General features: G+C 45.1%; 1 protein-coding gene across 1 annotated transcript in view; it reads left to right on the top strand.

The window, feature by feature from the left end:
- LOC135898842 (cytosolic non-specific dipeptidase-like) overlaps window positions 1-19,854 on the top strand; it is a 31,220-nt gene extending 11,366 nt beyond the window's left edge. The window contains exons 6-13 of the mRNA XM_065428007.2: window positions 451-608; window positions 1,624-1,698; window positions 8,804-8,948; window positions 10,649-10,748; window positions 13,853-14,024; window positions 15,962-16,047; window positions 17,477-17,643; window positions 19,646-19,854. Coding sequence (XP_065284079.2) covers window positions 451-608; window positions 1,624-1,698; window positions 8,804-8,948; window positions 10,649-10,748; window positions 13,853-14,024; window positions 15,962-16,047; window positions 17,477-17,643; window positions 19,646-19,693 — 951 coding nt within the window. The 3' untranslated portion in view covers window positions 19,694-19,854. The remainder of the gene's footprint in view (window positions 1-450; window positions 609-1,623; window positions 1,699-8,803; window positions 8,949-10,648; window positions 10,749-13,852; window positions 14,025-15,961; window positions 16,048-17,476; window positions 17,644-19,645) is intronic.
- Window positions 19,855-22,039: the final 2,185 nt, after the last annotated feature.

The following is a 22,039-nucleotide window of genomic DNA, read 5'->3' as shown; positions in this document are numbered from 1 at the left end:
CAGTACAAAAGCGTGCTGCTCTTTCGTGACACCTGTCGTGCAATATTGAAAAAAGAAACGTAGGTAGTGAAGCTTAAGCTTAGCGCGGTGAAGCTGGACCTGTGCTTGCACGTTTTAGTTCGAACGGGCCCAGCTCGGTCCTCGGCAGGAGCGATGCAAATTTAAATGATGACTATCGCTTATCCTTGGTAGGGATGGGGCTAAAGAACCCCTGTAGGTCGAAAATAATCATAGAGGTCAGGATCTCAAGAGAGTGAGAACCGTTTTGCTTCCAGACTTTCGAGCCCCGCATGGTTCACAGGGACACCACTTCGCGTTCTGGCGACAACGCTGTTCACGTGACCCATCACTTCGTAACTATATGCACTGACGAACGTTGCGCGAGTTTACTGTGCCGTGCTGCGTTTTCGAGATTCTCCGATGACGATTACTGTCCTCTTGCCCTCGAAGTTCCTGTACGAAGGCATGGAGGAGGTCGGTTCTCAGGGCATCGTGCCCTACCTACGGTCCGACGGCAAGAGCAAGTTCTTCGATGGCATCGACTTCGCCTGCATCTCGGACAACTTCTGGCTCGGCACCGAGAAGCCATGCCTCACGTACGGACTCAGGTCAGTGCTGCGTGTGGCAGGGCGCTTTGCTCGGGCGATCCTGTGGAAATATGCTATGGCGCGAACTGAAAGAAAAATAGAGTAATATACGACTACTACATCCTTCAGTCGAGCGTGCATGTGGGTTGGTGAGCTCACGCAAACGAATAGTAGCGAGGGCTTTACGAATCTGTAGGAACAGTTTGACCACTATATCTAAGTCAATCTCAAGCATGACATTCTTGTAAGTGGCATTTATCAGGTTTCAGCCAAAGCCTCATGGTCCTTATCGGATCCCACCTGTTTAACCTCGCCGGTCCCGCGTCATCTTACTCATCTGGTATACATTTGCGGTACGTCGCGGTTCACCATGTAATAAAGCGCTGTAATCTCTGCACCTACCGGTATGGAAACTATTACGCTTATTATGTGACCATGCAACAGAGCAAACCATAGAGCAAGAGCATAGAGAGACAGGCGGCTGTGTTAGAGATCAAAAGAAGGGGAAGGAATGAAAATGCTATACAGAAAAGAAGGGTATTAAATATAAGCATCCAATACCTACTTTTATTTGAGGTGCAAGATGAGCTCCTTATCTTTCGTGCTTTCTGTTTATAGGGAGGCCCATTACCAGACTAAAATCGAGTCGTTTTCCGATCGATTTTAGGGCTTAGTATAAGAGAGGGGGAAAGAGGGAAGTGGTATTCTATGGGAATTACGCGAATTTCAGCTCGAGGAAATCCACGTTGAATATGAGTTAATCACATAAGCCTTCCGGCAAAGTAACTTAAGATAATTAATTCATATTAGCTGAATTGAACAGTGATGAATAACTATGAAGTATACTCGACTGTAAGTAGGATGACTGGCTTGCAGTATCGGAAGTGGCGCGTCCATAATTAATACTTTGTTAAAATGGAGAAGTGCGCCAAAAAAAAAAAGAAAAAGAAAGAGAGAGAGAAGGTGCCGGTCGACTGAATTGTTTCGTTGTTAATCGACGCGGTTTGCTGAGTGCCTTGTGTCCATTTTCGTGCAGAGGGATAACATATTTCGACATCGAAGTGGTCGCCGGGACACACGATTTTCATTCCGGCCAACATGGCGGAATAACGTGAGTTACGAAATGCCTTTATTATTTCTGTTTCCAATTTTGCAGCGTGGCTGTTTGTGCGACTACATGTGGTGGGGGATCCTGCGCAAGAAGCCCGCTCCATATGTCGATGACTTTTTTTTAGAGAACCGTCAGAGCCAGCACAATAAAATTTGGAGACAATATTGGATATGTCAAGGGTTCTGATGTGCAGGGACAATTAAAAGTGCGTGGACGCGTTAGTAAGGTTCGTACGTGTACTGTGTTCTTTGAGAGGAACATGCTGCGGAAACTTAAAAGTTGTAATTGTTTTGGGAGAACCGTAGGAAATGATCGAATTCATGATAATTTGGTTTCTCTTCTAGGCATTTGCGAATATTCGAATATAGCACTATAGCACCACTAATATTCGAAAATAGCAATCTGATAGTATTGTCCTATAAATACGATCATTTTTCAAACATAGGTTTCGAATATTTCAAATCACCAAGTGTGCATGATCAAGCATAAAATTGGAGCAAAACTACAATAGATTTAATCCCAGCGTGGCCATAGTAGACTTAAAACACGAGGGTCTACATTGTGGAGCGCGCTAGATCGCAGAGGTAGCCAGTCTATTCCGGCTAAAGCGATGTCATCCGTAATCACCAATGATGGCTGATTGCAAAGTGATTTGCTTGTAATGCTACATTTGTGCTTTTAAGAAACAACGCGCTTCGTAGGGTGCAATGTAATGAGTGAGACTCGCCAACCGTTTTGAATATACTGGGATGTGAAAATCGTTTAATATTTAAACTGAGAATGCATGCTTATTCGAAAACTATTCGATATTCGATTGGAGTTGATTCCGGCATTGTTCTATTCCTAGTTGATTCGCTCTCGAAAATTGCTGTCCACGCACTCCTATAATTTTCAGTGCTTACTCGAGCTTTGAAGCGATTTCGGCTTGTGAGCTACTCATCACATTAAAATGAAACTTCTCAAGAATAAAGTATTAATTGAGATAAACGTACAGAAGAAACTTCAAAGTTGTGGGTGTATTACCGGCAGGGTAAATAATTTAGAAGTTACGCTCTTCAAAACACTCTTTCAAGCAGTGAGATAAATTGCATAGTTGTTCGCGTGAGCAAATTCGTCGACATTTCTGCCTAATGCTTAACACTTACATGGGAGACCCAGTGCGCTTAGAATTCAGCGTCAATCTGTAAGCGGTCTTGCCTGCAACGCTTCGGGCGCGGGCACTTTGTCGCCGGCGGTAAGTACTCCATGGCTTCGAAAAAGTTGCTCAGGAACTGGCAAAGCTCGTTGCTGGCAGTGGCGTACCAACTATTTCTCGGGTAGGGGGGGCCCGGGGCGGCAAACCGCAAACCATGTGACCGCACTCCCCCCCCCCCCCCCCTCTCTCTCTCTCTCTCTCTCTCTCTCTCTCTCTCTCTCTATATATATATATATATATATATATATATATATATATATATATATATATATATATATATATATATATATAGTTTTGTGACCTTCAACAGCGCGTGCTTGGAGCTCGAAAGATGTTGACTATCGGAGAGGGTTCGGCAGGGAAGATGAGTTATGTAAAAACAATTAACAGAAGTTTAATACATTATGACGGATGAGCGGTGCGCTCCAAGACAAAAAAATTGAAAATAAATAATAAATTATGGGGTTTTACGTGCCAAAACCACTTTCTGCTTATGAGGCACGCCGTAGTGGGGGACTCCGGAAATTTCGACCACCTGGGGTTCTTTAACGTGCACTTAAATCTAAGCACACGGGTGTTTTCGCATTTCGCCCCCATCGAAATGCGGCCGCCGTGGCCGGGATTCGATCCCGCGACCTCGTGCTCAGCAGCCCAACACCATAGCCACTGAACAACCACGGCGGGTACAAAAGAAAAAAAATAGAGGAACGTTCAGCGTGCGTGCGCCTGCACGCAAGGGCAGAGAAAATAAGACTACGTGGCGGCTCGCTCCACCATACGGCCAACCTCATTCTCTCTCTCTCTCTCTCTCTCTCTCTCTCTCTCTATATATATATATATATATATATATATATATATATATATATAGAGAGAGAGAGAGAGAGAGAGAGAGAGAGAGAGAGAGAGAGAGAGAGAGTAGCACGGAAGGAAACGGGAACGTAGGCCACGTCGGATCAAACCGTTCTTCTCTCTTTTTCAGAAGTTCAAAGCCCAGTTCAATTTCTTCCTCACTGGCCTGTTCGGAAATGATATGCAATAATTCCGATTTGAGCATTTCCTTGCGTACATCTAGGCCCAGTTCCTCACCAACAATCAACAACTCGTCTCTCAGCAGTGTCCTTAACTCCATGACTGCTGCTTTACTGCCTTGATTCTGCTCTCTAAATCTAGTTAGGAAAACACAACCTAGCTAACACACAACAATCTAGCTTCCCTACAGTTCTAAACAGAACAAACCCACGTGCGCGCTCTGCCAAAAGCACCATGTGCATGCATTCCTTGTGGTTTTGCAGAAAACAACGTCCGCGTCTACCAAAAGATGCATGTGCATGCTTAAAAAGTGATTTGGCACAAATCCCTGTACCTGTAAACTCTATATACCGACAGTTGGAGCGAAATAACGGAAAAGGAATAGGAGGAGGGCCGGGAACACCTTGGTCGCCATTTTGAAGCGATGCCTTGCGCTCGTTTTCATGTCACTCTACATCCACCGTTTACAACGGGCGAGAGAAAATCCTGTCTTTGGTCGCTAAATACATTCCCTCGAGAGTGATATCATCTAGACGTTGAATGGATAAACCTTGGATTAACAAAGCATGTCATAATGAAGCACAAAGAGGCAGATAGGACATCAGGAAGCGCGGAGTTGAGACGGTCGACAATCTATGTTGTACCGGGTCACTGCATTGTTCAGCAGCAAAGTTCAAGAGTTCGGAAACGCCAAGCACACAGGGCTGTAGTCGCTCGGTTCAGGCTCCATTTGGTGGACGGGGTACTGGTCAATATATAAATAAAATTGGCTGCATTTGACAAGGAATGCTCAGTTCCTCTCACTGTAAAAAGCTGAATTTTCATTCAAGCCATAGTTGTTTATATATTCTTCCCAAATATTTGTAAGTTTAAAGAAAAATAAAGCACGATGTTGATAAATGTGTACTTGCGCACCAACAACAGATATAGCAGTTCTGGGCTTCTTTTTAATTCAGGTACGACCAGAGGAAATTTTGTTTTGAAGAATGACTAAGGAACATTGCTGGATATAAATGACCGGCCGGCGCTTAGAGAGGACAGACGACGAGGGCTGCCTGTGAGCACGCCTTTTTCAATGTCTCGCTTATCGGAGAGGGTTTATCTGCCGCGCAACGCTGCTCTCTTGGGGAGACCGATCAGCTTACTGTCAGTTGCCTACAAACTAGTTACTAAGGTAATCGCAAATAGAATCAGGAACACCTTAGACTTCTGTCAACCAAAGGACCAGGAAGGATTCCGTAAAGGCTACTCAACAATCTGCCAAGTCAAATCCTAGCCACGATCCTCGCAAAGTGCCCGTGTTCGAACATGCGCAGGACTATTCATAGCGTTGTTCCTTTAATTTGCTCCCGAAAAACATTAACAGATGATTGCGATACTCGGAATTGCGAAATTTAAGCGTGCCTGATATAAATAAAATTGGCTGCATTTGACAAGGAAAGCTCAGTTACTCTCACTGTAAAAAGCTGAATTTTCATTCAAGCCATAGTTGTTTATATATTCTTCCCAAATATTTGCAAGTTTAAAGAAAAATAAAGCACGATGTTGATAAATGTGTACCTGCGCACCAACAACAGATATAGCAGTTCTGGGCTTCTTTTTAATTCAGGTACGACCAGAGGAAATTTCGTTTTGAAGAATGACTAAGGAACATTGCTGGATATAAATGACCGATATATATATATATATATATATATATATATATATATATATATATATATATATATATATATATAGAGAGAGAGAGAGAGAGAGAGAGAGAGAGAGAGAGAGAGAGAGAGAGAGTAGCGCGGAAGGAAACGTGAACGTAGGCCACGTCGGATCAAACCACACGGACGGCCATGGCAGGGAATCCACTCCTTACCGTAGAGGGAGTGAACACAGGACTGAGGGGAGTAGGATTTGCACATTACGCTCATAATCCCGTCGCACACACCCGACGGACAAATCTTTTTCATGTTGACGAGCGTGACAATTAGGCACAGCCGTGCTCCAGGCGCTTGGCATCTGTTCCATTCATTGCCGCACAAAGTGAACCGTAACCGTGTGCTACTCCAACTGTCGGCCCCCTTCTTGCTTTGAATTACATTAAGAGAAAGAGTCTGAAAATTCGTCGGTTAGTTGTCTTTATAATTAACAAACATAGGCTTTATTATCAATTATACATCGGGGACCACGGGAGATCGAAAGATTATTTGAATTTGATCTTTTAGGATATATAAAATCTGAAGATGATGCAAGGACAAAGGCAATCAGTGCGTTACATAGGTCCCTGACCCCGAAGTACCAGCAGTACAGCGCATACGAAAAATACATAATTGCTATAAACAATTTTAATAGTTGAACAAAGACTAGCACTTCAGGTTTACGTATACAGCACGAGCTCATCGCTAGTTAAATCAATGGTTTTGTCAATGTTATACATAACAAAATACAATCAATATGAAGGACTTGCAACATTCACAAGAAAAAAAAAGATACTGCATATGTGTGGAACCTCGCAGAATTACAGCCCAAATGCTAGCAAGGCTCTTTCTTTCAACCGGCTGCAATAAATATCTCAGTTTCCTTCTGTAATTATATCGGATACATTAAAAAGTTGCCCGCATATGACTGTTCTGTTTGAAGCATTGCCCGTGTGTAACACTTTCGAGCACTTCCTGTAGGGAATTTTTAAAAAAGCCAGTATTTCATCAACGCATATTACTTCCATAGAACAATAACCATAGTGTCCCCCCTTCTCTCCCCCAATTCTCGCTAGATTTAATCTCGATTGCGGTTCTCGCAAGAGAGCGGGATAAATTCAACTCTGTTCTTAAAGCAACTTTCATAAATCGCATGTATGCCTAATTTACAGCAAAAGTCATAGTTAGTCTCCTCACTTTGAACTTTACCTACAGATTACCCATAACACGCCCTTTATTTTCTCCAAATATAAACAAAGTGCCTTCTTTAGTTCAGGAGGACGTCAAAGAAATCAACTACAAATGTCTTATGACGCGTGAAAATAGAAGAAAAAAAAGCGACGGCTGAGTAATTATTGGCGAGGCTTCTAACAGGACCAAGACCGTAAAGGTTTTGTCACACACTGCACTTTTCATGACTCCCCCCACCCCAACCCCAACCTCCGCCTTTTTTCTGTATCCCTACCTTTCGTAAAGCCATGTAGGGACACTTGGGTAAATAATTGATAATGGCCATAACGGGATAACTCCGGATTAAATTTGACCACCAGTGGATCTTTAACTTGCCCCAATGCACGGGACACGGGCATTTTTGCATTTCGCCCTCATCGAAATGCGGCCTCCTTGCCGGGCTTTGATCCCGCGACCACGTGATAGCCTGTATGGATTCGCTGATAGCCTGATTCGCTATGATAGCCTGTATGGGCTCTCGATACTTTTCGAAAGCGACGTCCGGTTTACGAGTCTTGTCAGTGAAATATATAAGCGACGACATGTTGCGCGTTTAGAATTGGTGTCCGGATTCTTTTTTATTCTCTGCCCCACAACCATTTGATGAAGGGCGTAAAAAAGTCGCAATTAATTTGCCCGAACGGTGAAGAACGGATAGCGATAACAGAGTGTTACAAACTAAACCAAGCATGGTTCGTAGTTTACCGTACGCATAAATTGCAGTAAACATTCGGCAATTAAATAAAAAGCATGGCACGTGCAAACATGAACAGATCTCACTCGATGACCGCCAGCACTGGCTGTCAAATCTCTGGCGGGATCAGAATTGCCGGCAGCAGTGGCGAGCGAATCGCCCGCCGTGCTGCCTCTAGCTTCAACGCGAACTAGTCGCACACGAAGCCGCGCCTAATATTCGCACCCACCGCAGATTATCTATACAAGCGCGCGGCCACGCTCAGCTTCCGAACTAGAAGACGAGACGATGTGCTAATTGAGCACCAAGCGCGATGTCGTGTGTTTGAGCTTACAATCAGCATTGGATATCAATTGCGTATTTCTAAAAAAATTGTTTCACGAATGTGACCGTACTGCAACCTTCACATTGTAGTTTTGTCTGTGTTCGCAGCAATGAGTATTAAGAAACAAAAGCGAGAATCAAAACAGCGTGGGTATACCGTTCTGTTCTGTTCTGTGAGTTCTGTTGTTTACTCTGGCAAGCGTTGAAATTGTTATCTGTAGATACATTGCACGACTACCTCGTTTATTGGACGTTTGTTGTTCGCGAATGACGGTGACCAAATTGGACAATTGGCCAAGAGAAAACCAATATTTATTGTTTTTGTTCGGTCTTGTTCGTCCCGTCCTCTGCGACGCACTCACCGGTTTTGCGGAAATTGTGTCCTTACATATAGGAGCCGCATTTTTTTATGCGATCCCCTTTGTATATTACTGTTTTACAGGGGGTAAAAAAAGGCAATGCCGAAGCACAAAGCTTATGCATGTATCATGCTGGCTTACCATGCGCAGTGATCGCTGTGCTGAGCCACGCCGTCGGCCTAATACAGGATGCTGATGTAGGCATAGCATAGTGAGTTCATGTCTGCTAGACTAGAAATGCTTGACAACGATCGATATCTTCGACACATTGATACCAACGATCAATCGATATCAACGATCGATCGATATCTTCGAGATTTTTTTGTCATCATTCTTTCGGCCGGATGGATGGATGGATGGATGGATCATATGAGCGTCCCTTTTGGAACGGGGCGGTGGGTTGCGCCACCAAGCTCTTGCTATTATACTGCCAATGTCCTACCTAGGTTAAACAATAAAAAAAAGACACTATGAACTTCCACAACCAAATTTTCTGATCCCCTATTGCGAACTGTGCTTTTGTACGTCTCCGTTTTTTGTCGTTTGCCGGCTAGCACTCGTTAGCTGCCGGCGACCTCCTTCCTCTCAGGCACGAGGCCATGTCCGACCTCATGGACCTGTTCGACAGTCTATTGGACGCTACGGGGAAAATAGCGGTGCCTGGCATCTACGACGACGTGCGCCCCGTGACGGACCAAGAACGCGAGCTCTACCGCCGCATCGACTTCAATCTCGTAAGACGCAGGCCGTTGCATTCACGCACGCACCTCCGCGACGCGAATACCATTGTACATGTCGCAATACAAAAATGCTTGGCAGGTTCGTCAGAAGTTTGTGACGTTTATTAACGATACACGTTAATAAATGGCCCACATGAAAGAAAAAAAAAGTAACCTCAAGGCTCTTCGCATAGATGTGCGACCGAAAGGACAACGGACAGCAAGTCCTCTTTCGGACATGGTGCCGCTGACGTATACGAGGCCGTGCTCGACAATCGCCGCTTAAGTTGCGCGATGACGAACTTGCCCTGGGAAGGCGTAGATGCGGCTTGGCCATCCACCATGTGCTCGGAGAATGTCGCCTGCGGCATTTGTGATTTATGTGCATACGTACATTTGCGCCTTTTACCGCTTTTACCGATTTGTATCAGTGTGTGTCTCGGCGCCTGTGTGTGTGCATGCGTGTATTTGTGTGCGTGTGTTTGCGTGCGTGTGTTTGTGTCCATGCGTGTCTGTGTTTGTGTTTGCGTGCGTGTGTGTTTTGGGTGCGTGTGCACGTGCGTGTGTGTGTGTTTATCCGCGTTAATGTGCGCGTGTGTGCGTTTCAATGCGCGTGCGCGTATTTGCGTACGTGCGTGCATATGTGCATGCGTTTGCGAGCGTGTGTGTTTGTGCTTGTGTGCGCGCGTACGCGTGTCACCTTTGCGTGATTAGATATGTGACACATGAGGGACGTCAGACAAGGCGGCACGAACCAGTCTAAATACAGAGTACAACTTGCTATCCCGTTTCAAAGTTTGCGTGGTTACACACTTCGGAGTCACGTATCACAAGCAAAAGGCTCGCCACAAGAGGCTTAACGAGCCAGTCAAACACTAAGTATAAATTAATATTGCAAGTAAATGTAGTTCACATAGGTGCAATAATGCAGCGAAAGCTCGCCTCTTCTATATAGGCCCGGCGGAACGCTCACCGACGGAATCTGTTGCGGCATAAAAATTAACAGGAGGAGGTCATTTTTATGTTTCAAATGGCGTAACATATGCCGCATCAGGCTAGGTTTTGTTGAGCTGCGTTAGGTTGGATTATGTTAAGTTTATCTTATCTTAAGTTTTCGGTAGGTTAGGTTAAATTTGGTTGGGTTGGTGACTGCTTGAAGTCTCCCGAAAACTGCCATCATTTGCAGCGGTCCTTCTGAGTAAAACTGCATACCATATATTCAGTGCTACATTACTCTATGTACTCAATAAAATGTGGGCATTTGAATTTTCTGATTATAGAATTCTGCATTGAAAGCTGACTGAAATGACCAAAGACGCTAGAAACGCGTACAGTTTCTTTTTCTTTCTATTTGTACTTCTCTGTGTATGAACTTTCATAGGATGACACAGCAAGAATACGTGAACCCCAACTTGACTAAACATTTGTCTATAGTGAGCTTCTGCCTAGCTAAGAAAGAAAAGATAAACGAATATTTTCGTCTCAGATAATAAGTAGCGATATTTTATTTGCGGAGCCTTTAATCGGTGAGGTTATGTTCGGAGAGCTGTACGGGGGGAAGGGGGGGGGGGGGTGAACTGTCATAGGAGTGGTAAGCGTGTATGTCTTGGGTATTTTGCCCAAGAAACTCCACTTCCGTAACTTTTATCCTGGAGTCGCTTTTTTGAAGTTATTTCGCATTTGGTTACAGCGTCACTGCCTTCTCTCTCTAACAGAATGAGTACCGTTGGGAAATGGGTGCCTCGAGACTCGCCCACGAGGAGAAGGTCGAAACGCTGGTGAATCGTTGGCGTCAGCCGTGCCTCTCTCTGCACGGTAAGTGCCGAGGGGCGATGAGGACTCGACCGTCACTAGCGACGCAGTTGAGTTGTCTGCCTTTCGCGCACCCGCCGTCGCTTATACAATCAGACACTGCGAGAAGCTTTGACTTGGCATACGCCTGCTGTTCTTTACTTTGGGCCGAACAGGTTCGTTAACGATAACCTGTTGCAGATAGAGCGTTTAAACGATATGCAATACATGAAAGTACGCTTCTTCACATGCCTCCTTTTGCCTAACCAAGTTGGTGGACCTCGGGCTAGAATCGTGCTAGAAAGTGTCAACATGCCGGCTGCCGATATCCTTCCTGCCACCCTCCGTTCCGCGTGCTGTCAAGGCTTTCAAAACACGCTTCTTATCTATAGCGGCAGTGCGGCCATTTTGGTTATGACAAGTTATGTATGTGGGAAGGCATGCTTACGAAATTTTGCATATTGACCCGAAGAGGCGGGCGCTAGGTGCATACGAAAAATGGCAATATTAGTTTATCTAGTCAATAAGGTTTCATTAATAGCTTCCTAATTGTTCACTTTATCGCATAGGTTGTAATTTTTGTGTGATTGAATCCCGTCATCAGTAAAGGCATATACCTACCAAAGAAGGGGGCATGCGCTCTATCATGCTCTATCGCGCTTAGCATGATTCCCTTTTCAATAACGCATTTGCAGTACAAAAGAATATACCTTGCTTCCCAGTTAGCGTTAGCCAAGCTTGTCAGCTACAACACCAACTACAAAAGATTTGGAAGACATGGTACAACAAGTTACGACCTACGATGTTGCGTCGTCATACTTTTGACGATCAAATACCGTAGTTGTCATAGGGGTATAACTGCAGTTCTTGCGCGCGCACTAAGTCTTCTCTGGATCGCACCGCGCCAGTGGAGCGGCAGTCGCTCGCTAACACTTTCGCAGCAGCCCTAGCATGTCAGAGCTGTGATCCCCAACCCGCGGTTCACTTCGAGCATGGCGGGTTCATGCCAGGGGAATAGGGCGAGTCTTTAACTTAAGGTGTTTATTCACCGTGGGTTCGTGTACCAACAAAAGCAGCAACATACAATACAAACACAAACAAAACAGAACCACAGCGGTAGAGAGTTCCGCAGGGCTGAAGCGAAAAGACGCTCAATGGTAGAACTACGCAGGAAGGTAATAATTGTGCAGCTCGCCTTGCGGGATACGCGCTCGGGCCCTGGGGCAGTCAGTCGCTCGCGAAGGCCGGGTGCTGTAGGGGGACGGGGTGCGGCGATCTGCGCGGCTGGTTTGACTTGCGGCCAGTCGCACGCTCGTCAGCTCAAAGACAAAAGCGCATCGGGGGAATAGCGCTTCTTTTCGAGCGGCGGAGAGGGAGTCTCCCCGGTTCCATGAAAGGAGAAAGGAGGGAAGCCTTGACTGTGGCGTCGCGGCCAGGCTTGAAGAGCAGCGGCAGCGGCGAAACGTGCCCTCTTCCCTTCCAGGGAAGAGATCATCGCGTGATAACTGAGCGACCGCACCGAAGGTATCGGAATGCGAGTGCATTCGCACAATCTTAAGATCGTATCTTGCACCATATCTTAGAAATTTTATTTCGTTGAACAGCTCGGCTAACTTTATCTGAGACACCCTACATACGGTAAGACAATGCAAAGTGTTTATTTGATGTCATGGTTTCGGTCTAGAGAGTTGGTTTTTTATTCGAAATGGTTTATGACTGCACGTGAACGTATATATGCATACCTGCGCAACATATTCTTGGAATAGCTGTTATATGGACACGCCAGGCGCACTTTTGCCGTCGCCGTCGCCGTGATGTTCCGTGTAAAGTCCGTCGCCGCGCGCCGTGTGCTGTACGTGCGAGTGTAAGCGTGAAGCGATGATCACTCTCGCACCGGAGGGTGATCGAGGGCAATACCCCTCCGATGCTTACTCTCGTGGCTCAATCTCGCGTGCGCAGGGAAGCGGGGGCTAGGGGGGCGGCCGTTGTACTTCGGCAGCAATTGCGCATGACGTGGGCATTTATCTTCAAAGCGATCCGGTTCGGGGACAGAGTCTATAGGTGGGTCGACGGCTCGTAGCTTTGCGTGTGCTGTGTTCGCGCCGTTCTGTTTGCGGTGAAGCGATAGACAGCACGAAGGTCATTTCCCTCGCTGCTTCTGCCGGGTTTTCTCACACCAGCGTTTTGACAGCGAGTGTCCGCGGTCATCGAGAGTGATGTGCATGTTTGTCTGTGTGCGCCTGAAACCATGCTTGTTAATTTATTTACAAAAAAAATCGAGTGTTTACAAGTTTGTACGGCCGATCAAACTAGTCTTACAATATGGCTGTCTACTAATTTACTATCGCAATCGATGCTTCGCCTTTAGGGCGAAACTGCGACTTTTTTAGTTAGTCCAGCATACACGAGAGAACGATAGAAGCTGGTCTCCTTAATTGCACGTCGATCAGTACACTATCTGACGACCTTGTTTTATGTGCTTGGCCTAACGCACACAGCATAGCCTTGATTATAACGGCGGCTGTAGCCTATTTACAAGCCACTCCCGGAAAATCACATATGCCCTGTTCCAATATTCCCTGTTTATTCCTTTATAAATCATAGAGGAACAAGCAAAACTGTTCAGGGCATATAGGACTTTCCGATAGGTCTGGCCTTGACTCACGGTCACCTCCTTCTCTTCATCATCACCGCTATCCGCAGCTGGCTATACTATTGAGCTGCTGTTCTCGAGGTCGAGGGTTCGATCCTGGCCGCGACGGCCGCATTTTGAAACAAAATACAAGAACGCCACTCTGCTTAGATATAGGTGCATTTCAAACACTCTGAACAGGCCAAAATTATTACGGGAGCTCCCCCCAACACGACGTGCCTCATAATCAGAACGTGGTTTTTGCACACGAAACCATAGAATTGATTTTGTTTCCTAATCGTTCCCTTTCTTTCCCATCCATCTTTGCCAGTGCAGCCAACTCAGACCGGTCTCTCTGCTTATTTGCGAATATATTAATCTCCATTTTTCTCTCTATCCGAGATCTTAGGAACTCGGGAGTCACCCAAGCATTAACTTTGTCCGGAAGTGCTGATGTATTATATGAAGGTGTATTTCGTAAACGTGCCGCACGCAGGTATCTCGGGCGCTTACTCTGATCCCGGCGAGCCGCAGTTGGTACCGACCCACGTGCACGGCAAGTTCTCCATCCGCACGGTTCCCAACCAACAGCCGGACAAGGTGAAGGAGTGCGTCACGAAACACCTGGAGCAACGCTTCGCCCAACGAAACAGCCCGAACCGCCTCAAGTGAGAGAAATCTGAGCGCCTCACGCTGACCGTATCGTGATCACGACGCTATGTTGCCGTAGCTGGCCACACGCTCCACGCTCTTCCCTGTATGTACAATTTGTTCCACGTAACTTGCGCCGAAATTTAAATATATGGAAGTGCCTCTTAGCTGGACGGATCCGAGGTAATGTTGTTTGCCGTCGCACGGAGCAAGTCAGACCATTCTTTATATTTCGCGTAATTACATAATTAGTTATAGAGTGTGTGTGTGTGCGTGAGAGAGAGAAATTTATTAGAGAGCACTAACAGTTTCTTCGTAAGTTTTGTAAGGGTGGTCAACAATTTTCTCGTTGACACTTTTGCTATAGATACAATATTTGAAAAGTTGATCAATAAATAATGACTAATTATGTAATTAGGCGAAATACAAAAAAAACAGTGACTTTTTCCAAGGGACGGCAAACAACATTATCTTAGTTCTCACCTCCCACGTTGCACTTGCATATTTTCAAATATTAAGACAAGTGACCTGGAACACTTGATATATTATATATGGTAGTGGTATCATATAGTATATAAGGTAAGGCAACCTAATTAGGAAAGCCCGCTAAGCTTCAACAAAGCACTCCCTCACCAGAACAGGAATTAACCTCCCTGGTGCAATGTTTGACCACTAGCTCCCTCATGACTCCTGCAATTAACCCATGGCCCTCAGTCCTCAGATGCTGCGGAGCACCTGACCAAGACGGCAGTCAGGCCTGTAACTCCGTGTGTAACTAATTGACTCTAGGAAGGATCATCGACACTAGGAAGGCGCTAACATTAACATCCAGTCTTCTTGTGAAGTACAGAACTATGTTGTGAAATACAGAGCTGTTATCGCAGTGGCTACCCATAATCTATTTGTCTACTTTCGTAAGCGTATCGCCAGTAGCATGTTGCTCCCGAAGGCATGTTTAATGTTATTATTATTATTTGTTGGTTTTCCAGAGAGAACGATTTTCAAGCGCAAGTTAAATTGTTCTTCCCTTCTTCCCTTTCATGAAACGTATGGCTCGCGGACTTCTGCAGAAACGATTTGTCGTGCAAGTGTTAAAGCTTGGGCAAGTTGCTAACAGTTCCTTTCAATGACGTTCACACCGCACACAGACCTAAGGAAATAAGAGACCTGCAGAAAGTCTCATATTTTCATGGTATGCGTGCGCTATAAATACCATCGAAATTATTTGTCCTATTCAGTGCCCCCCGCTTCGAGTTGCTGGCTTCACCTTGTGACCTTGCTGGCCTTCTTGTTAGCATAGATTGACAGTGTGACCGCCCCGAAAATGTGTGGTCCCGGGTTTGGTTCTCTGCCCAGGACAAAATTTTCATGAGCTGTGGTGGGTTTCTTTTTTAATGGGTGATCCCTGTGGGTTTTTTCTGTGGCTTCGTGCTAATGTTGGATGCATTACATTCCTTTCTTTTTTAACTTTCATGAAACTTCCCCTACCTTGCATATTGCCACAGAACTGATTTGCCAAGCACGAGTATACACGTACCTTTAAATTTTAGCCCATTATGATTCATCATAGTGCCACGAGATTTCGCCACGAGGGCTGCTATCTTTTGGGGCGTGTTCCATTACTTGTGGCATAAGACAACGTCAGCATAAGTCTATTATAAATCATTCTATTAGAAGCACCAACTTCTTTGTTATTTGGTTCTCTAGCGTGAGAGCTTAGGGGAACATCTTGGTCGTCGTATATGTCGTCAGACGGCTGATGCCGTACCTGGAGTATACCACTTCAAGCCTTTAACTACTGGCTCACCCGTCCAGATAGTATTGAACCTTCTCCCTCGTCTAGCAGAAAATAATTCGAGCGAGTAATGGGCCCACCGTGCTCTCAAAAGTGTGACGTGCACAGGAGTAGTGGAGGGATAGATAGATGCTCGAACTGATGCGCGCACTCACGCAGGGTGACGATGACTCACAGTACTTCCACATGGTTCACGGACCCAAGGACGCCGCACTTCAAGGCTGCTGCGGCTGCAGTTAAACACGGTGAGACCGCACGACGATCCCAGAAGACTGGCACAAATATCGCCTGAATGGCCAGATTACATTGCGAGTAAGAGATTTAGAGTAACTCTCTATCACACTTGCTCAACCATTTGTTGCAACTTCGACTGCAACCCGGATGCTGGCGTTGTGGAGCGTTGCTTGCGGTTGCGTGTCGCTTTAGATGATGTTCACCTGTACTTTATCAATATGACAGATAGTGCAGCGTTTAACACTTACTGCTGCAACGAAACTATAAGGTGCATCCACTGATCCGCGAATGAACGTCCATCTACGCTGAAAGACTTTGTCTTTGTGATAGCTTGAAGCAGGTTAGAAGACCAACAGGTAAGAAGACAAATAATCTCGAGAAGTCGGTACCGGGCGGTATTTTTGCCCACTGCTTTAAGACAGCAGCTGCGATTTTTAGTGTCAACTGAACTGTTTGTAAATGCATGATATGTATCACGTGTGCGCATTCACGAACTTATTCTCGTTTTCTTTCCTAGTATCATCTTTGCAACGATGGTTTTACCCTCTCCGATCGCAGGGTGCCATGTCTATAGAAAGGTAGCAAACTGAGGGCAATCCTGGTGAACCTCTCTGACTTTTATTCTTTTTCTCTTTGTATTTTCTACATGGGCCTACGAACTGTTATCGCGCCTGCTCGTCAAATACACCGCATAAAAAGACAGCGCATGGAAGCTGCTATAATCATAGCCATGTTTGAGTACTTAGGTTGTGCGAGTGAAAATAATTTCACGAAGGGAGCCCCTGCAAAATCTTCCACGCGATCGCGTTGATGCGTCGAAATTTTTGATCACAGCGTGCCTTACACAAGCTGAAATCTTGTTGGTCATTCAGTTAATAAGAAAATCTCTACTTCCTCGCGACAAAGAAACTAGAGCAATTTATTTTCATTGTCAACCCTGCGCCATTAAAAAAAAACAGAAGGGATTAATTGTTATGCTAAATAAAATGTTGAAATAATAGCGTAAAGGAAGATTAAAGCGCACGAGAAGGTTATTTGCCTCAAGTGGGAACCGTGCACACAACTTAAGAACTACGCGCACGGTTGTTTATCAATTATGCCGCCGTCGCGCCCATTATATTGTTGCACATGAAACGTATATTTACAAATATTTACAAGTGGGGCGAGCAGCACAGGAGTCACAGCAGCCAATATGGCGAGGACCCACCTCTACGTCTTCTTCATCGATGCTGGCCTAATGCGACAGACTTCTGTCTCGCGGCAATACCGCCCAATTTCTCTGGACGTTTGCGCACGTGTACAAGATTAGCGCTAGGAGCGTTAGCTAGCGCCACTTACGGTCAAAGAAGCGAAAGCGAAACATCCTTTTTTAACCGTAGGCGTCACGTATAGTACATCTGACGCAGTAATCTTCAACTAGTGCGTTATCGCGACACGCAGTGCACGGTGTGGAGCCCGACCTGACCTGCGAAGGAGGCACCATCGGTACTGTTTCGGCGTTGCAGGACCACGTGTGCCGCAACACGCTGTTGATGCCCATCAACTGCTCGGGCAGCGCGGCGCATGCGCAGAACGAGAACACTCGTCTCCGGAACTACGTCAACGGAGTAAGTCCATCCTCTCTCCTGTAACTTGCGCAGGTTTTATCTTAGGGCTGCGTATGATAGAATTTTCGGCAAACGTTTTTCGACAAGAGAATCTATTGTGTGACCATGTCCCAGCGTGTAAAACAATAGGTCGCAAAAAGTGTGGAACAGGCATGTCACGTCCCTCGTTTCACGATGCGTTATTCGATGATCAAGAATAACCAACATGCCCGAATTTCCGTATAGTGTGGTGCTCACAAATTCAAGAGCGTGCAAAACAGTGACCTCTATTTTCGTGGCTTAAAGAAACGATTTGTACTGAGGCCCCAGTACGCGGCTCGTCATCAGGTTTGGTCGTGTGCAGGGGTTTTGAAACATTTGGCATGCATTATACTGGCGACACTCTCCAGAAGTTTCTCTCTTTGTGTGGCTCTTTGAAATTGCCTTCCGAATTTGGCTTCTCCGCAAGAAAAAACGTGGTGAGGAGAAGCCGCCTCCCTCTAACTTTTTTTTTTTTTTTTGCGGGCGATAGCGACGGACGAGTTAAGTGTGTGCGTGCCGAAGAACCTGTCTAAACGTCAAACGCGCTTATATATACATGTAACGAAATAAAGCAAGAAGCGTATGCTGAAGTAACTACACGTAGTATTTCTCCCTCTTGAGACCGCTGTACGATACAACACTACACGGAGGCATTAGTTTGGGTACATTCATGTGCTGAAGATTTTAAATGCTTCCCGGCTATGCATGTAGTGTTCCGTCGATGTTCTGCAGGCATCCACGCGATGACAGTCACTGGGGAATACATCAACGTTTTTTTTCTTTGGAAGAGACAGTGCGCACTTGTCAGGTTTACATATTAATGCTCGGAAGTCTGTTTAGAATAGCGTAGTTCTGACGATGAAATTATAGTTAACTTCCTGTTAGTAACGCTAGCAGTGTTCAGCGTGCGCTCAAGGTTAAATCGGATATATTTAGCACGTGACGCAATGGGGGAGAACAGTGACATAAGAAACTTATAGTCGACTGCGGCATTTCTTTGGGAGCCCCTTTCGCATTTGCAGCCTGTATACAGACACTGTAGACACTAGTATAGTGTGCGTGATTGATCTGGACTCATGTCTTGTCTATCTCTTTCACTCCCCCACGTGTAGGGTAGCAAACCAGACAAAGTCTAGTTAACTTCCCTGCCCTTCCTTTCATCTCTCTCGCTCTCTGCCTTTGGATTTTCTGTGTGGGAGACAATTTAACAACGACGAATGTTCCTTGCATAGTGTATAATTTATTCACTGCTGGTATAAGAGTCATAATTAAGATATCAATACACATTCACCCAGAACATTAACACTGCTTCCTAAAGTGCGTATGCATTCTGCGTAGCAAGCCTTAGTGACGCCAGCAACGTTCAGCGTGCGCTCGAAGCACTTAACCCATTAAAGAGACGCCAGAGCTAAGTCAGCCTCGAGTGGTGCATACTTTCGGGAACGATCTTTGCGTCTATTGCGTGGGAGAGAATTAACAGCAACGGAAGTGTCTTATAGCCTGCACAATTTATGCGCTGCTGGCAAGAGTCCTTGTTAAGAAACATCCACATATTTGTGGGCGTTGCTAAGAATTCCTTTTTGTTAAAGCACAGTACATGAATCAGAACAAGGCTACAGTGAGCTGCGGAACCAGATGACGCGTGTCACCTGTGCCGTCTAGCTATTATTTTTTGTTCGCAATGTGACACATTCGCCAAGCCTCTGCATATTCAGAATGTCTCCATGGAAAGCGAAAAGTATGCACTGAAAGACATCGAACTTGTACATGTGCGGAGCACAATTCTAGCGCGGGCGTTGAGTGAGAAGCAGACGAGGCTTATATCTTACGGACTTATTTCACCGTGTCGAGGCTGATGACGGAGCTGATGAAAGCCATGTCGGTTATTGACAGGGCCTTCGCGTTAAACTTGGCTATGTAAGTAAATATAATTTCACAAGCACTCGTTTATTCGTTTTCGTTTTCGCTCCCTTTGTTGCAGGCAAAGCAATTCGCTGCTTATTGGTACGAGGTCGCAAAGCTCCATTGACCGGACCGGACGACATGGCCCAGAAATCCGCCGTATCTCCAAGGGTTTTATTGCCGACAAAATGTTTCTGCGCCTGCGGGCCGGTAGCACACTTTAAACACTCACCTCACACTTCCAGCGTTCAATAAAACAGCGCAATCGGAATAAATTTACAGGTAATACTTTTCTTGTTGTTTTCTGATTAAATATATTGCTAAGTGTCAGGAAAGTCTGAAGCTACATAACCACATGGAGTTGTGCAAAAGGTAACGCATTTTTTTTTAAATATATAACTAGTGAAGTGTAGGAGTGATGAAGTTGAAATGGGAAATGCTAATTAGCAACTATTATGTTTCTTCGCCACAGCGTCCGCATTTCGATGGAGGCGAAATGCGAAAGCACCCGCGTATTTAGACTTAGGTGCACGTTGAAGAAATCCATGTGGTACAAATTTCCGGAGTCCCCCGCTACGCCGCGCCTCATAATCAAATCGCGGTTTTGGCACGTAAAGCTCCAAAATTTAATTTTAATTCAATAAGTTTCTTCACAAGAAAATAAATTGTCCAACGATCAAAGTAGGATAACGTGAGGTGATATGAAATAGACTTCCAGGTAGTAAAGCACATTTCGTTTTTTTCTTATTGAAATGAATATTAGGAGAGGTTGGCGCTTTCATGATGACACCGGCTACTCCTTGTCACTTGGCAAAGGAAAGAAATTTGCGTAAAAAGGGAGAATAACGACACAAAATATGGCACTATGTAGAACACTGGACGAACAAAAAAATATACAGTCCAACAGTACATGAATCGCAAAGTTTTGTGCATGAGTTCAGTACACGCACGCATATATAAAGCCAGATATTTCGAACAGCCATAACACACAACACATGTAATACAGTGCACATACAGAACAGAATTATACATAATGCGTAAAAGTTGCGATCACCACATAAACCAGCCATGAACCACGAACAACATTTATGTTACTCATTTAGCGTATTCGGATCATCTGAAACTTAATATTTTCGCAGAATGTTGGTGTCCTCTAAAAACTTTTTCAGAGCAAGAAGTGCTCTCTTCTGAAGGCCTGCAGTTGGCCATGGGCCAAGTACCTTTCTTAGAGTTAATGGTCTTCTGTCTAATATAAACAAATTCGCTTGCAGAACCCGTCTTTGTGGATCGTATTTCGAGCACTCGAGGAGAATATGATGCACATCTTCGTCTGGATGGCCACAAGAACGCTGCGGACTAGAGACACGTTTTATCCTGTACAAGAAGTGTTTCGTAAATGCAGTACCAAGACGCAAGCGGTGTACCAATGTTTCAAATTTTCCGTCTCTTAGATTTTCCGGCATTGATAAGTTTAATACATGTGTCTATAAAGTAAAACTCCGATTTTTTCGTTTTCTGATCAAACCAGGTAGTTTTGCTGAGGCGACAGGAAATCTGTCTCAGGATCAGACGGACTTCACTACGCAATAGGGGAAGATTGCTTGTCTCCGCGTTATTGTGCGCCCGATTCGCAGCTGCGTCCGCTGCAGTATTGCCAGGAATATTGCAATGCCAAATGCTATTACGTGGTTCATTGCGCTTGCTTTTGTAAGTTCTTTGAGCGTCTCATACAATAGCAAAGTGTTCAAAGAATTTTTATTATTGCTCTGTAGTAACGTGAGAGCGGCTTGCGAATCGCTAAAGATAACCCATTTTTCCGAACTCTTTTCTGATGTTATGAAACGCAAAGCACACAGGATTGCAAACAATTCTGCCATGGTGGAAAATGTCTCTCGGGATAATTTAAATGTTTGCTCTAGCACCAAATGTGGAATGACGAATGCTGAAGTCGAGAAATTTTTATGACACGAACCGTCATTATACACGTGGATGTACTGGAGATATAATGAGTAAATTTGGAAGAGCGCCCAGTTGCTGTGCGGCTACCATGAACATGTATCTCTCAGATATTATCCCGTCAACCAATAATTATATTTTAGGAATTTTTAACATCCAAGGAGGGTAACTAACATCTACTTTGCATAATTCAAATCTTGGTAATAATGCTTTGTGTTCTTGAACAACATCATGAATTTTGCTTTTGTTTCTTTCGGTAAGCCCGAGGTTTAATGGATGCTTCTCGTGTTGGGTTAAGATGCGATAAATATGTCGGCATGTTTCAACAGTTCGTATGACTGGAAATGGTGGGTGACGAGCTTCAGCAATTACTAAAGAACTCGAGGTAGCCTGCAGAACCCCAAGACACAATCGTAGCCCCCTTGCTAGTAAACGTTGAAGACGTTCCTCAGAAGTTTGCAATAAACCATGGAGAATAGGTGCCGAGTAAGCAATTTTTTGTTTCGTAGGATAGGAA

This window comes from Dermacentor albipictus, chromosome 3, assembly GCF_038994185.2.
Source record: "Dermacentor albipictus isolate Rhodes 1998 colony chromosome 3, USDA_Dalb.pri_finalv2, whole genome shotgun sequence".
In the NCBI taxonomy this organism is placed as follows: Eukaryota; Metazoa; Arthropoda; class Arachnida; order Ixodida; family Ixodidae; genus Dermacentor; species Dermacentor albipictus.
Note: the sequence above shows the minus strand (reverse complement) of the source record. Positions and strands in the feature narration are given on the sequence as shown.